This window comes from Salmo salar, chromosome ssa10, assembly GCF_905237065.1.
Source record: "Salmo salar chromosome ssa10, Ssal_v3.1, whole genome shotgun sequence".
NCBI classification, from domain to species: Eukaryota; Metazoa; Chordata; class Actinopteri; order Salmoniformes; family Salmonidae; genus Salmo; species Salmo salar.
Window position 1 is genome coordinate 120,391,776 of NC_059451.1, and position 15,541 is coordinate 120,407,316.

The 15,541-nt window shown below is 41.9% G+C and overlaps 1 protein-coding gene across 4 annotated transcripts in view; it reads right to left on the bottom strand.

Moving 5' to 3' along the window:
* The window catches only part of LOC106561719 (golgin subfamily A member 6-like protein 22), a 48,948-nt gene that overhangs the window by 12,446 nt on the left and 20,961 nt on the right, over positions 1-15,541 (bottom strand). For 3 of the 4 annotated variants that reach the window (XM_045688537.1, XM_045688536.1, XM_045688539.1), the window contains exons 18-23: positions 14,594-14,667; positions 14,391-14,475; positions 14,144-14,240; positions 13,956-14,038; positions 3,649-3,750; positions 1,897-2,007 (exon numbers count right to left, since the gene is read on the bottom strand). In XM_045688537.1, coding sequence (XP_045544493.1) covers positions 1,897-2,007; positions 3,649-3,750; positions 13,956-14,038; positions 14,144-14,240; positions 14,391-14,475; positions 14,594-14,667 — 552 coding nt within the window. The remainder of the gene's footprint in view (positions 1-1,896; positions 2,008-3,648; positions 3,751-13,955; positions 14,039-14,143; positions 14,241-14,390; positions 14,476-14,593; positions 14,668-15,541) is intronic. The other variant, XM_045688538.1, reaches the window with a different exon arrangement.

Genomic DNA, 15,541 nt, shown 5'->3' on the forward strand with positions numbered 1-15,541 from the left:
CCATGACATAATTTTCTGGAATTTTCAAAGCTGTTTAAAGGCACAGTCAACTTAGTGTATGTAAACTTCTGACCCAATGGAATAAGTGAAATAATCTGTCTGTAAAAAATTGTTGGAAAAATTACTTGTGTAATGCACAAAGTAGATGTCCTAACCGACTTGCCAAAACTATAGTTTGTTAACAAGAAATTTGTGGAGTGGTTGAAAAACTAGTTTTAATGACTCCAACCTAAGTGTATGTAAACTTCCGACTTCAACTGTATATCTATATACAGTGAGGGAAAAAAGTATTTGATCCCCTGCTGATTTTGTACATTTGCCCACTGACAAAGAAATGATCAGTCTATAATTATAATGGTAGATTTATTTGAACAGTGAGAGACAGAATAACAACAAAAAATCCAGAAAAACGCATGTCAAAAATGTTATAAATTGATTGGCATTGTCTCCTAAAGTTGATTCAGATGCGGGATCGGGGCACCACCAGTACAGAGCTTGCTCAGGAATGGCAGCAGGCAGGTGTGAGTGCATCTGCACGCACAGTGAGGCGAAGACTTTTGGAGGATGGCCTGGTGTCAGGAAGGGCAGCAAAGAAGCCACTTCTCTCCAGGAAAAACATCAGGGGCAGACTGATATTCTGCAAAAGGTACAGGGATTGGACTGCTGAGGACTGGGGTAAAGTCATTTTCTCTGATGAATCCCTTTTCCGATTGTTTGGGGCATCCGGAAAAAAGCTTGTCCGGAGAAGACAAGGTGAGCGCTACCATCAGTCCTGTGTCATGCCAACAGTAAAGCATCCTGAGACCATTCATGTGTGGGGTTGCTTCTCAGCCAAGGGAGTGGGCTCACTCACAATTTTGCCTAAGAACACAGCCATGAATAAAGAATGGTACCAACACATCCTCCGAGAGCAACTTCTCCCAACCATCCAGGAACAGTTTGGTGACGAACAATGCCTTTTCCAGCATGATGGAGCACCTTGCCATAAGGCAAAAGTGATAACTAAGTGGCTCGGTGAACAAAACATCAACATTTTGGGTCCATGGCCAGGAAACTCCCCAGACCTTAATCCCATTGAGAACTTGTGGTCAATCCTCAAGAGGAGGGTGGACAAACAAAACCCCACAAATTCTGACAAACTCCAAGCATTGATTATGCAAGAATGGGCAGGATGTGGCCAGAAGTTAATTGACAGCATGCCAGGGCGGATTGCAGAGGTCTTGAAAAAGAAGGGTCAACACTGCAAATATTGACTCTTTGCATCAACTTCATGTAATTGTCAATAAAAGCCTTTGACACATGAAATGCTTGTAATTATACTTCAGTATTGTAACGAGGGTCGTATAAAGGGGACCAAGGCACAGCGTGTAGAGTGCTCATAATACTTGAATGATGACACTTAAACAGAAAACAACAGCCAACAGTTCCGTCAGGTACTTACAAAACGGAAAACAACTACCCACACCAACACAGGAAAAACAGGCTGCCTAAGTTTGGCTTCCAATCAGAGACAACGATAGACAGCTGCCTCTGATTGGAAACCATACCTGGCCAAAACATAGAAAACAAAAACATAGAATGCCCACCCATCTATCACACCCTGACCTAATTAAACAGAACAACACAGCTCTCCTAGGTCAGAGCGTGACAAGTATTCCATAGTAACATCTGACAAAATATCTAAAGACACTGAAGCAGCAAACTTTGTGAAAATTAATATTTGTGTCATTCTCAAAACTTTTGGCCACGACTGTATACCTATTACAAAAACCTACTACATATACACTACTGTTAATGGCCTCAACTGAACTTCAGTATCTGTTCTGATCCTTCCCAGCTTTCATATTGGCTCAACCCCTCTCCACTCTCACTTACAAGAAACACATCTGAGCTTACCTTGATGACCTTCGACTTCGGTGCCCAGTCTTGCAGACCTCCTCCTCCTCCTCCTGCTGATCTGCCATAGACCTGACCCAACTGCTCACGCTCCTTAAATAGACTCTTCAGCTGGTCATCCAAATAATAATGTAAATATCAAATAATACACCAAAGAGAGGAGTTTCTATAAGTATACCTGTTCTGTTCTAACAGTCTACTGTACCTGTGCTTTTCTAAGAGTCTACTGTACCTGTTCTAACAGTCTACTGTACCTGTTCTGTTCTAACAGTCTACTGTACCTGTTCTAACAGTCTACTGTACCTGTTCTGTTCTAACAGTCTACTGTACCTGTTCTGTTCTAACAGTCTACTGTACCTGTTCTAACAGTCTACTGTACCTGTTCTGTTCTAACAGTCTACTGTACCTGTTCTAACAGTCTACTGTACCTGTTCTGTTCTAACAGTCTACTGTACCTGTTCTGTTCTAACAGTCTACTGTACCTGTTCTAACAGTCTACTGTACCTGTTCTGTTCTAACAGTCTACTGTACCTGTTCTAACAGTCTACTGTACCTGTTCTGTTCTAACAGTCTACTGTACCTGTGCTTTTCTAACAGTCTACTGTACCTGTTCTAACAGTCTACTGTACCTGTTCTAACAGTCTACTGTACCTGTTCTGTTCTAACAGTCTACTGTACCTGTTCTAACAGTCTACTGTACCTGTTCTGTTCTAACAGTCTACTGTACCTGTTCTGTTCTAACAGTCTACTGTACCTGTTCTAACAGTCTACTGTACCTGTTCTGTTCTAACAGTCTACTGTACCTGTTCTAACAGTCTACTGTACCTGTTCTGTTCTAACAGTCTACTGTACCTGTTCTGTTCTAACAGTCTACTGTACCTGTTCTAACAGTCTACTGTACCTGTGCTTTTCTAACAGTCTACTGTACCTGTTCTAACAGTCTACTGTACCTGTTCTAACAGTCTACTGTACCTGTTCTAACAGTCTACTGTACCTGTTCTGTTCTAACAGTCTACTGTACCTGTTCTGTTCTAACAGTCTACTGTACCTGTTCTAACAGTCTACTGTACCTGTTCTGTTCTAACAGTCTACTGTACCTGTTCTGTTCTAACAGTCTACTGTACCTGTTCTAACAGTCTACTGTACCTGTTCTAACAGTCTACTGTACCTGTTCTGTTCTAACAGTCTACTGTACCTGTTCTGTTCTAACAGTCTACTGTACCTGTTCTGTTCTAACAGTCTACTGTACCTGTTCTAACAGTCTACTGTACCTGTTCTAACAGTCTACTGTACCTGTTCTGTTCTAACAGTCTACTGTACCTGTTCTGTTCTAACAGTCTACTGTACCTGTTCTAACAGTCTACTGTACCTGTTCTGTTCTAACAGTCTACTGTACCTGTTCTAACAGTCTACTGTACCTGTTCTGTTCTAACAGTCTACTGTACCTGTTCTAACAGTCTACTGTACCTGTTCTAACAGTCTACTGTACCTGTTCTAACAGTCAACTGTACCTGTTCTAACAGTCTACTGTACCTGTTCTAACAGTCTACTGTACCTGTTCTGTTCTAACAGTCTACTGTACCTGTTCTAACAGTCTACTGTACCTGTTCTGTTCTAACAGTCTACTGTACCTGTACCTGTTCTAACAGTCTACTGTACCTGTTCTGTTCTAACAGTCTACTGTACCTGTTCTAACAGTCGACTGTACCTGTTCTAACAGTCTACTGTACCTGTTCTAACAGTCTACTGTACCTGTTCTGTCACCAGTCTTCTCTGTTGATCCTGGTTCACTATGTTATCCACACAAACCGTTTTCTCTTTCTTGCTGCCAGCAGCTGCTTTCTGTTCTGTAGCCTGTAGATAAGGAAAGGCATTACTCAAATTGTCTGGATAAACTGACTCTTTCCTCTACAGCTTTAATGAGACATGATAGTGTTTTACCCTTGCCTGGTCACAGATATCTGGCATTTGGCATGCCGCAAAAAACAATCTGGGACCAAGCTAAAGGTTTCTAGTACTAGAGTCTGGAACACTGTCTATGTGTGTAGTCTACCTGATGGAACACTGTCTATGTGTATAGTCTACCTGATGGAACACTGTCTAGGTGTGTAGTCTACCTGATGGAACACTGTCTATGTGTATAGTCTACCTGATGGAACACTGTCTATGTGTATAGTCTACCTGATGGAACACTGTCTATGTGTATAGTCTACCTGATGGAACACTGTCTATATGTATGGTCTACCTGATGGAACACTGTCTATGTGTATAGTCTACCTGATGGAACACTGTCTATGTGTATAGTCTACCTGATGGAACACTGTCTATGTGTATAGTCTACCTGATGGAACACTGTCTATGTGTATAGTCTACCTGATGGAACACTGTCTACGTGCATAGTTTACCTGATGGAACACTGTCTATGTGCATAGTTTCCTGATGGAACACTGTCTATGTGTGTAGTCTACCTGATGGAACACTGTCTATATGTGTAGTCTACCTGATGGAACACTGTCTATATGTGTAGTCTACCTGATGGAACACTGCTGTGTATAGTCTACCTGATGGAACACTGTCTATGTGTATAGTCTACCTGATGGAACACTGTCTATGTGTGTAGTCTACCTGATGGAACACTGTCTCTGTGTATAGTCTACCTGATGGAAACTGTCTATGTGTACAGTCTACCTGATGGAACACTGTCTATGTGTGTAGTCTACCTGATGGAACACTGTCTATGTGTATAGTCTACCTGATGGAACACTGTCTATGTGTGTAGTCTACCTGATGGAACACTGTCTATGTGTGTAGTCTTCTGATGGAACACTGTCTATGTGTGTAGTCTATCTGATGGAACACTGTCTATGTGTGTAGTCTTCTGATGGAACACTGTCTATGTGTGTAGTCTATCTGATGGAACACTTTATGTGTGTAGTCTTCTGATGGAACACTGTCTATGTGTATAGTCTACCTGATGGAACACTGTCTATGTGTGTAGTCTACCTGATGGAACACTGTCTATGTGTGTAGTCTACCTGATGGAACACTGTCTATGTGTATAGTCTTCTGATGGAACACTGTCTATGTGTGTAGTCTTCTGATGGAACACTGTCTATGTGTGTAGTCTTCTGATGGAACACTGTCTATGTGTATAGTCTACCTGATGGAACACTGTCTATGTGTGTAGTCTACCTGATGGAACACTGTCTATGTGTGTAGTCTCCTGATGGAACACTGTCTATGTGTGTAGTCTACCTGATGGAACACTTTATGTGTGTAGTCTCCTGATGGAACACTGTCTATGTGTATAGTCTACCTGATGGAACACCGTCTATGTGTGTAGTCTACCTGATGGAACACTGTCTATGTGTGTAGTCTACCTGATGGAACACTGTCTATGTGTATAGTCTCCTGATGGAACACTGTCTATGTGTGTAGTCTCCAGATGGAACACTGTCTATGTGTGTAGTCTCCTGATGGAACACTGTCTATGTGTGTAGTCTACCTGATGGAACACTGTCTATGTGTATAGTCTACCTGATGGAACACTGTCTATGTGTATAGTCTACCTGATGGAACACTGTCTATGTGTGTAGTCTACCTGATGGAACACTGTCTATGTGTGTAGTCTACCTGATGGAACACCGTCTATGTGTATAGTCTACCTGATGGAACACCGTCTACATGTATAGTCTACCTGATGGAACACTGTCTATGTGTGTAGTCTCCTGATGGAACACTGTCTATGTGTGTAGTCTACCTGATGGAACACTTTATGTGTGTAGTCTTCTGATGGAACACTGTCTATGTGTATAGTCTACCTGATGGAACACTGTCTATGTGTGTAGTCTACCTGATGGAACACTGTCTATGTGTGTAGTCTACCTGATGGAACACTGTCTATGTGTGTAGTCTTCTGATGGAACACTGTCTATGTGTGTAGTCTATCTGATGGAACACTGTTATGTGTGTAGTCTCCTGATGGAACACTGTCTATGTGTATAGTCTACCTGATGGAACACTGTCTATGTGTGTAGTCTACCTGATGGAACACTGTCTATGTGTGTAGTCTACCTGATGGAACACTGTCTATGTGTATAGTCTCCTGATGGAACACTGTCTATGTGTGTAGTCTTCTGATGGAACACTGTCTATGTGTGTAGTCTTCTGATGGAACACTGTCTATGTGTATAGTCTACCTGATGGAACACTGTCTATGTGTGTAGTCTACCTGATGGAACACTGTCTATGTGTGTAGTCTTCTGATGGAACACTGTCTATGTGTGTAGTCTATCTGATGGAACACTTTATGTGTGTAGTCTTCTGATGGAACACTGTCTATGTGTATAGTCTACCTGATGGAACACTGTCTATGTGTGTAGTCTACCTGATGGAACACTGTCTATGTGTGTAGTCTACCTGATGGAACACTGTCTATGTGTATAGTCTTCTGATGGAACACTGTCTATGTGTGTAGTCTTCTGATGGAACACTGTCTATGTGTGTAGTCTTCTGATGGAACACTGTCTATGTGTGTAGTCTATCTGATGGAACACTGTCTATGTGTATAGTCTACCTAATGGAACACTGTCTATGTGTATAGTCTACCTGATGGAACACTGTCTATGTGTGTAGTCTACCTGATGGAACACTGTCTATGTGTGTAGTCTACCTGATGGAACACTGTCTATGTGTATAGTCTACCTGATGGAACACCGTCTACATGTATAGTCTACCTGATGGAACACTGTCTATGTGTGTAGTCTACCTGATGGAACACTGTCTATGTGTATAGTCTACCTGATGGAACACTGTCTCTGTGTATAGTCTACCTGATGGAACACTGTCTATGTGTGTAGTCTTCTGATGGAACACTGTCTATGTGTGTAGTCTACCTGATGGAACACTGTCTATGTGTATAGTCTACCTGATGGAACACTGTCTATGTGTGTAGTCTACCTGATGGAACACTGTCTATGTGTGTAGTCTTCTGATGGAACACTGTCTATGTGTGTAGTCTATCTGATGGAACACTGTCTATGTGTGTAGTCTTCTGATGGAACACTGTCTATGTGTGTAGTCTATCTGATGGAACACTTTATGTGTGTAGTCTTCTGATGGAACACTGTCTATGTGTATAGTCTACCTGATGGAACACTGTCTATGTGTGTAGTCTACCTGATGGAACACTGTCTATGTGTGTAGTCTACCTGATGGAACACTGTCTATGTGTATAGTCTTCTGATGGAACACTGTCTATGTGTGTAGTCTTCTGATGGAACACTGTCTATGTGTGTAGTCTTCTGATGGAACACTGTCTATGTGTATAGTCTACCTGATGGAACACTGTCTATGTGTGTAGTCTACCTGATGGAACACTGTCTATGTGTGTAGTCTTCTGATGGAACACTGTCTATGTGTGTAGTCTATCTGATGGAACACTTTATGTGTGTAGTCTTCTGATGGAACACTGTCTATGTGTATAGTCTACCTGATGGAACACTGTCTATGTGTGTAGTCTACCTGATGGAACACTGTCTATGTGTGTAGTCTACCTGATGGAACACTGTCTATGTGTATAGTCTTCTGATGGAACACTGTCTATGTGTGTAGTCTTCTGATGGAACACTGTCTATGTGTGTAGTCTTCTGATGGAACACTGTCTATGTGTGTAGTCTATCTGATGGAACACTGTCTATGTGTATAGTCTACCTAATGGAACACTGTCTATGTGTATAGTCTACCTGATGGAACACTGTCTATGTGTGTAGTCTACCTGATGGAACACTGTCTATGTGTGTAGTCTACCTGATGGAACACTGTCTATGTGTATAGTCTACCTGATGGAACACCGTCTACATGTATAGTCTACCTGATGGAACACTGTCTATGTGTGTAGTCTACCTGATGGAACACTGTCTATGTGTATAGTCTACCTGATGGAACACTGTCTATGTGTATAGTCTACCAGATGGAACACTGTCTATGTGTGTAGTCTACCTGATGGAACACTGTCTATGTGTGTAGTCTACCTGATGGAACACTGTCTATGTGTATAGTCTACCTGATGGAACACTGTCTATGTGTATAGTCTACCTGATGGAACACTGTCTATGTGTATAGTCTACCTGATGGAACACTGTCTATGTGTATAGTCTACCTGATGGAACACCGTCTACATGTATAGTCTACCTGATGGAACACCATCTACATGTATAGTCTACCTGATGGAACACTGTCTATGTGTATAGTCTACCTGATGGAACACTGTCTATGTGTATAGTCTACCTGATGGAACACTGTCTATGTGTATAGTCTATCTGATGGAACACTGTCTATATGTATAGTCTACCTGATGGAACACTGTCTATGTGTATAGTCTACCTGATGGAACACTGTCTATGTGTATAGTCTACCTGATGGAACACTGTCTATGTGTATAGTCTACCTGATGGAACACTGTCTATGTGTATAGTCTACCTAATGGAACACTGTCTATGTGTATAGTCCTGCTGATGGAACACTGTCTATGTGTATAGTCTAGCTGATGGAACACTGTCTATGTGTATAGTCTACCTGATGGAACACTGTCTATGTGTGTAGTCTACCTGATGGAACACTGTCTATGTGTGTAGTCTACCTGATGGAACACTGTCTCTGTGTATAGTCTACCTGATGGAAACTGTCTATGTGTACAGTCTACCTGATGGAACACTGTCTATGTGTGTAGTCTACCTGATGGAACACTGTCTATGTGTATAGTCTACCTGATGGAACACTGTCTATGTGTGTAGTCTACCTGATGGAACACTGTCTATGTGTGTAGTCTTCTGATGGAACACTGTCTATGTGTGTAGTCTATCTGATGGAACACTGTCTATGTGTGTAGTCTTCTGATGGAACACTGTCTATGTGTGTAGTCTATCTGATGGAACACTTTATGTGTGTAGTCTTCTGATGGAACACTGTCTATGTGTATAGTCTACCTGATGGAACACTGTCTATGTGTGTAGTCTACCTGATGGAACACTGTCTATGTGTGTAGTCTACCTGATGGAACACTGTCTATGTGTATAGTCTTCTGATGGAACACTGTCTATGTGTGTAGTCTTCTGATGGAACACTGTCTATGTGTGTAGTCTTCTGATGGAACACTGTCTATGTGTATAGTCTACCTGATGGAACACTGTCTATGTGTGTAGTCTATCTGATGGAACACTGTCTATGTGTGTAGTCTTCTGATGGAACACTGTCTATGTGTGTAGTCTATCTGATGGAACACTTTATGTGTGTAGTCTTCTGATGGAACACTGTCTATGTGTATAGTCTACCTGATGGAACACTGTCTATGTGTGTAGTCTACCTGATGGAACACTGTCTATGTGTGTAGTCTACCTGATGGAACACTGTCTATGTGTATAGTCTTCTGATGGAACACTGTCTATGTGTGTAGTCTTCTGATGGAACACTGTCTATGTGTGTAGTCTTCTGATGGAACACTGTCTATGTGTGTAGTCTATCTGATGGAACACTGTCTATGTGTATAGTCTACCTAATGGAACACTGTCTATGTGTATAGTCTACCTGATGGAACACTGTCTATGTGTGTAGTCTACCTGATGGAACACTGTCTATGTGTGTAGTCTACCTGATGGAACACTGTCTATGTGTATAGTCTACCTGATGGAACACCGTCTACATGTATAGTCTACCTGATGGAACACTGTCTATGTGTGTAGTCTTCTGATGGAACACTGTCTATGTGTGTAGTCTATCTGATGGAACACTTTATGTGTGTAGTCTTCTGATGGAACACTGTCTATGTGTATAGTCTACCTGATGGAACACTGTCTATGTGTGTAGTCTACCTGATGGAACACTGTCTATGTGTGTAGTCTACCTGATGGAACACTGTCTATGTGTGTAGTCTTCTGATGGAACACTGTCTATGTGTGTAGTCTATCTGATGGAACACTTTATGTGTGTAGTCTTCTGATGGAACACTGTCTATGTGTATAGTCTACCTGATGGAACACTGTCTATGTGTGTAGTCTACCTGATGGAACACTGTCTATGTGTGTAGTCTACCTGATGGAACACTGTCTATGTGTATAGTCTTCTGATGGAACACTGTCTATGTGTGTAGTCTTCTGATGGAACACTGTCTATGTGTGTAGTCTTCTGATGGAACACTGTCTATGTGTATAGTCTACCTGATGGAACACTGTCTATGTGTGTAGTCTACCTGATGGAACACTGTCTATGTGTGTAGTCTTCTGATGGAACACTGTCTATGTGTGTAGTCTATCTGATGGAACACTTTATGTGTGTAGTCTTCTGATGGAACACTGTCTATGTGTATAGTCTACCTGATGGAACACTGTCTATGTGTGTAGTCTACCTGATGGAACACTGTCTATGTGTGTAGTCTACCTGATGGAACACTGTCTATGTGTGTAGTCTACCTGATGGAACACTGTCTATGTGTATAGTCTACCTGATGGAACACCGTCTACATGTATAGTCTACCTGATGGAACACTGTCTATGTGTGTAGTCTACCTGATGGAACACTGTCTATGTGTATAGTCTACCTGATGGAACACTGTCTCTGTGTATAGTCTACCTGATGGAACACTGTCTATGTGTACAGTCTACCTGATGGAACACTGTCTATGTGTGTAGTCTACCTGATGGAACACTGTCTATGTGTATAGTCTACCTGATGGAACACTGTCTATGTGTGTAGTCTACCTGATGGAACACTGTCTATGTGTGTAGTCTTCTGATGGAACACTGTCTATGTGTGTAGTCTATCTGATGGAACACTGTCTATGTGTGTAGTCTTCTGATGGAACACTGTCTATGTGTGTAGTCTATCTGATGGAACACTTTATGTGTGTAGTCTTCTGATGGAACACTGTCTATGTGTATAGTCTACCTGATGGAACACTGTCTATGTGTGTAGTCTACCTGATGGAACACTGTCTATGTGTGTAGTCTACCTGATGGAACACTGTCTATGTGTATAGTCTTCTGATGGAACACTGTCTATGTGTGTAGTCTTCTGATGGAACACTGTCTATGTGTGTAGTCTTCTGATGGAACACTGTCTATGTGTATAGTCTACCTGATGGAACACTGTCTATGTGTGTAGTCTACCTGATGGAACACTGTCTATGTGTGTAGTCTTCTGATGGAACACTGTCTATGTGTGTAGTCTATCTGATGGAACACTTTATGTGTGTAGTCTTCTGATGGAACACTGTCTATGTGTATAGTCTACCTGATGGAACACTGTCTATGTGTGTAGTCTACCTGATGGAACACTGTCTATGTGTGTAGTCTACCTGATGGAACACTGTCTATGTGTATAGTCTTCTGATGGAACACTGTCTATGTGTGTAGTCTTCTGATGGAACACTGTCTATGTGTGTAGTCTTCTGATGGAACACTGTCTATGTGTGTAGTCTATCTGATGGAACACTGTCTATGTGTATAGTCTACCTAATGGAACACTGTCTATGTGTATAGTCTACCTGATGGAACACTGTCTATGTGTGTAGTCTACCTGATGGAACACTGTCTATGTGTGTAGTCTACCTGATGGAACACTGTCTATGTGTATAGTCTACCTGATGGAACACCGTCTACATGTATAGTCTACCTGATGGAACACTGTCTATGTGTGTAGTCTACCTGATGGAACACTGTCTATGTGTATAGTCTACCTGATGGAACACTGTCTATGTGTATAGTCTACCAGATGGAACACTGTCTATGTGTGTAGTCTACCTGATGGAACACTGTCTATGTGTGTAGTCTACCTGATGGAACACTGTCTATGTGTATAGTCTACCTGATGGAACACTGTCTATGTGTATAGTCTACCTGATGGAACACTGTCTATGTGTATAGTCTACCTGATGGAACACTGTCTATGTGTATAGTCTACCTGATGGAACACCGTCTACATGTATAGTCTACCTGATGGAACACCATCTACATGTATAGTCTACCTGATGGAACACTGTCTATGTGTATAGTCTACCTGATGGAACACTGTCTATGTGTATAGTCTACCTGATGGAACACTGTCTATGTGTATAGTCTATCTGATGGAACACTGTCTATATGTATAGTCTACCTGATGGAACACTGTCTATGTGTATAGTCTACCTGATGGAACACTGTCTATGTGTATAGTCTACCTGATGGAACACTGTCTATGTGTATAGTCTACCTGATGGAACACTGTCTATGTGTATAGTCTACCTAATGGAACACTGTCTATGTGTATAGTCCTGCTGATGGAACACTGTCTATGTGTATAGTCTAGCTGATGGAACACTGTCTATGTGTATAGTCTACCTGATGGAACACTGTCTATGTGTGTAGTCTACCTGATGGAACACTGTCTATGTGTGTAGTCTACCTGATGGAACACTGTCTATGTGTGTAGTCTACCTGATGGAACACTGTCTATGTGTATAGTCTACCTGATGGAACACTGTCTATGTGTATAGTCTACCTGATGGAACACTGTCTAGGTGTGTAGTCTACCTGATGGAACACTGTCTATGTGTATAGTCTACCTGATGGAACACTGTCTATGTGTGTAGTCTTCTGATGGAACACTGTCTATGTGTGTAGTCTTCTGATGGAACACTGTCTATGTGTATAGTCTACCTGATTGAACACTGTCTATGTGTGTAGTCTACCTGATGGAACACTGTCTATGTGTGTAGTCTTCTGATGGAACACTGTCTATGTGTGTAGTCTATCTGATGGAACACTTTATGTGTGTAGTCTTCTGATGGAACACTGTCTATGTGTATAGTCTACCTGATGGAACACTGTCTATGTGTGTAGTCTACCTGATGGAACACTGTCTATGTGTGTAGTCTACCTGATGGAACACTGTCTATGTGTATAGTCTTCTGATGGAACACTGTCTATGTGTATAGTCTACCTGATGGAACACTGTCTATGTGTATAGTCTACCTAATGGAACACTGTCTATGTGTATAGTCTACCTGATGGAACACTGTCTATGTGTGTAGTCTACCTGATGGAACACTGTCTATGTGTGTAGTCTACCTGATGGAACACTGTCTATGTGTATAGTCTACCTGATGGAACACCGTCTACATGTATAGTCTACCTGATGGAACACTGTCTATGTGTGTAGTCTACCTGATGGAACACTGTCTATGTGTATAGTCTACCTGATGGAACACTGTCTATGTGTATAGTCTACCAGATGGAACACTGTCTATGTGTGTAGTCTACCTGATGGAACACTGTCTATGTGTGTAGTCTACCTGATGGAACACTGTCTATGTGTATAGTCTACCTGATGGAACACTGTCTATATGTATAGTCTACCTGATGGAACACTGTCTATGTGTATAGTCTACCTGATGGAACACTGTCTATGTGTATAGTCTACCTGATGGAACACCATCTACATGTATAGTCTACCTGATGGAACACTGTCTATGTGTATAGTCTACCTGATGGAACACTGTCTATGTGTATAGTCTACCTGATGGAACACTGTCTATGTGTATAGTCTATCTGATGGAACACTGTCTATATGTATAGTCTACCTGATGGAACACTGTCTATGTGTATAGTCTACCTGATGGAACACTGTCTATGTGTATAGTCTACCTGATGGAACACTGTCTATGTGTATAGTCTACCTGATGGAACACTGTCTATGTGTGTAGTCTACCTGATGGAACACTGTCTATGTGTATAGTCTACCTGATGGAACACTGTCTATGTGTATAGTCCTGCTGATGGAACACTGTCTATGTGTATAGTCTACCTGATGGAACACTGTCTAGGTGTGTAGTCTACCTGATGGAACACTGTCTATGTGTATAGTCTACCTGATGGAACACTGTCTATGTGTATAGTCTACCTGATGGAACACTGTCTAGGTGTGTAGTCTACCTGATGGAACACTGTCTATGTGTATAGTTTACCTGATGGAACACTGTCTATGTGTACAGTCTAGCTGATGGAACACTGTCTATGTGTATAGTCTACCTGATGTAGCTGGCGTAGAGTCTGTAGCCTCTGAACTGCCTGGTCTCTCTCCTGTTGCAGCTGATTGGCTCTCCTCCTGCTCTCTGTGAGCAAGACAAAGTGTGTGAGAGAGAGCGTGTTTGGAAGTTCAACGCTAAAAGTGCAATGATTCCAGTGGCTTCTCCTGCTTTTTCCATAGAAACACCTACCCTCTAGCTGAGACCTCAATGAGTCAGTGTGCTGCATTTTTTCTTGACCTCCATTACATTGACCTTCTCCACCGGCCTGCTCCTTTAGGTTAATCAACTGTGGCAATGAGAGAGAGAGCGGGAGGAGGAGAAAGAGAGATAGAAAAAAGCAAAAGAGAGAGAGAAAGTGGGAGGTATCTTTCATAATGGACAAAACGTCAAAGATATACAGTAATACCTTTGAAAAGTGATAAGAGCCCTCCAATACCTTCAACTCCAGTGTAGAAACCTTGATTTGTGCCTCTGTCTTCTCGGCATCTCTCAGTCTCTCCAGACTCCTCAGAGCATGTTCCCTGTAAACGGGACAATGATACGTCAGACAACATTCTCTCGTCATGGGTCATCTTTGGATTAGCTGTGAGAGATACTGTTAATATTGAAATGTACATGTTACAGGTAAGGCTCACATACTTCTCCCTCAGCTGCTGCTCTCGCTCTGCCACTTCCAGCTCCAGCCTCTGAAGTTCACTATTTAGCTGTGACACCTCATGACAGTCAGGACGTGCAGAAGAGGGAAACACATGAACAAATTGACTGATTGTTTAATTGATTGATTAACTGACTACCCCACCTGTCCCCTGGCTGACTGTTCAGTTCAGTGTCTCTGTCCCTCAGCATGTCCCACACCTTTATGTAAAGCTGCCCCTCATCTGGGCCACGTCCACCTCCTCCAGAGACACCATCTACAGTGCCTTCGGAAAGTATTCAGACCCCTTGACTTCTTCCACACTTTGTTACGTTACAACCTTATTCTAAAATGGATTTGTTTTTCCCCCCTCAATCTACACACAATACCCCATAATGACAAAGCAAAAACAAGGTTTTTCAGAACTTGTTGCTAATTTATTAAATATGAAAAAATTAAATATTACATTTACATAAGTACTCATACCCTTTACTCAGTACTTTGTTGAATTACAGCGACGAGTCTTCTTGGGTATGACGCTACAAGCTTGGCACACCACTATTTGGGGAGTTTCTCCCATTCTTCTCTGCAGATCCTCTCAAGCTCTGTCAGGTTGGATGGGGAGCGTCGCTGTACAGCTATTTTCAGGTCTCCAGAGAGGCTCTGGCTGGGCCACTCAAGGACATTCAGAGACTTGTCCCGAAGCCACTCTTGCGTTGTCTTGTCTATGTACTTAGGGTCGTTGTCTTGTTGGAAGGTGAACATTCGCAGATGTGTGCCTTTCCAAATCATGTCCAATAAATTGAATTTACCACAGGTGGACTACAATCAAGTTGTAGAAACATCTCAAGGATGAACAATAGAAACAGGATGCACCTGAGCTCAATTTTCAGTCTCATAGCAAAGGCATCTGAATACTAATGTAAATAAGGTATTTCTGTTTTTTATTTGTT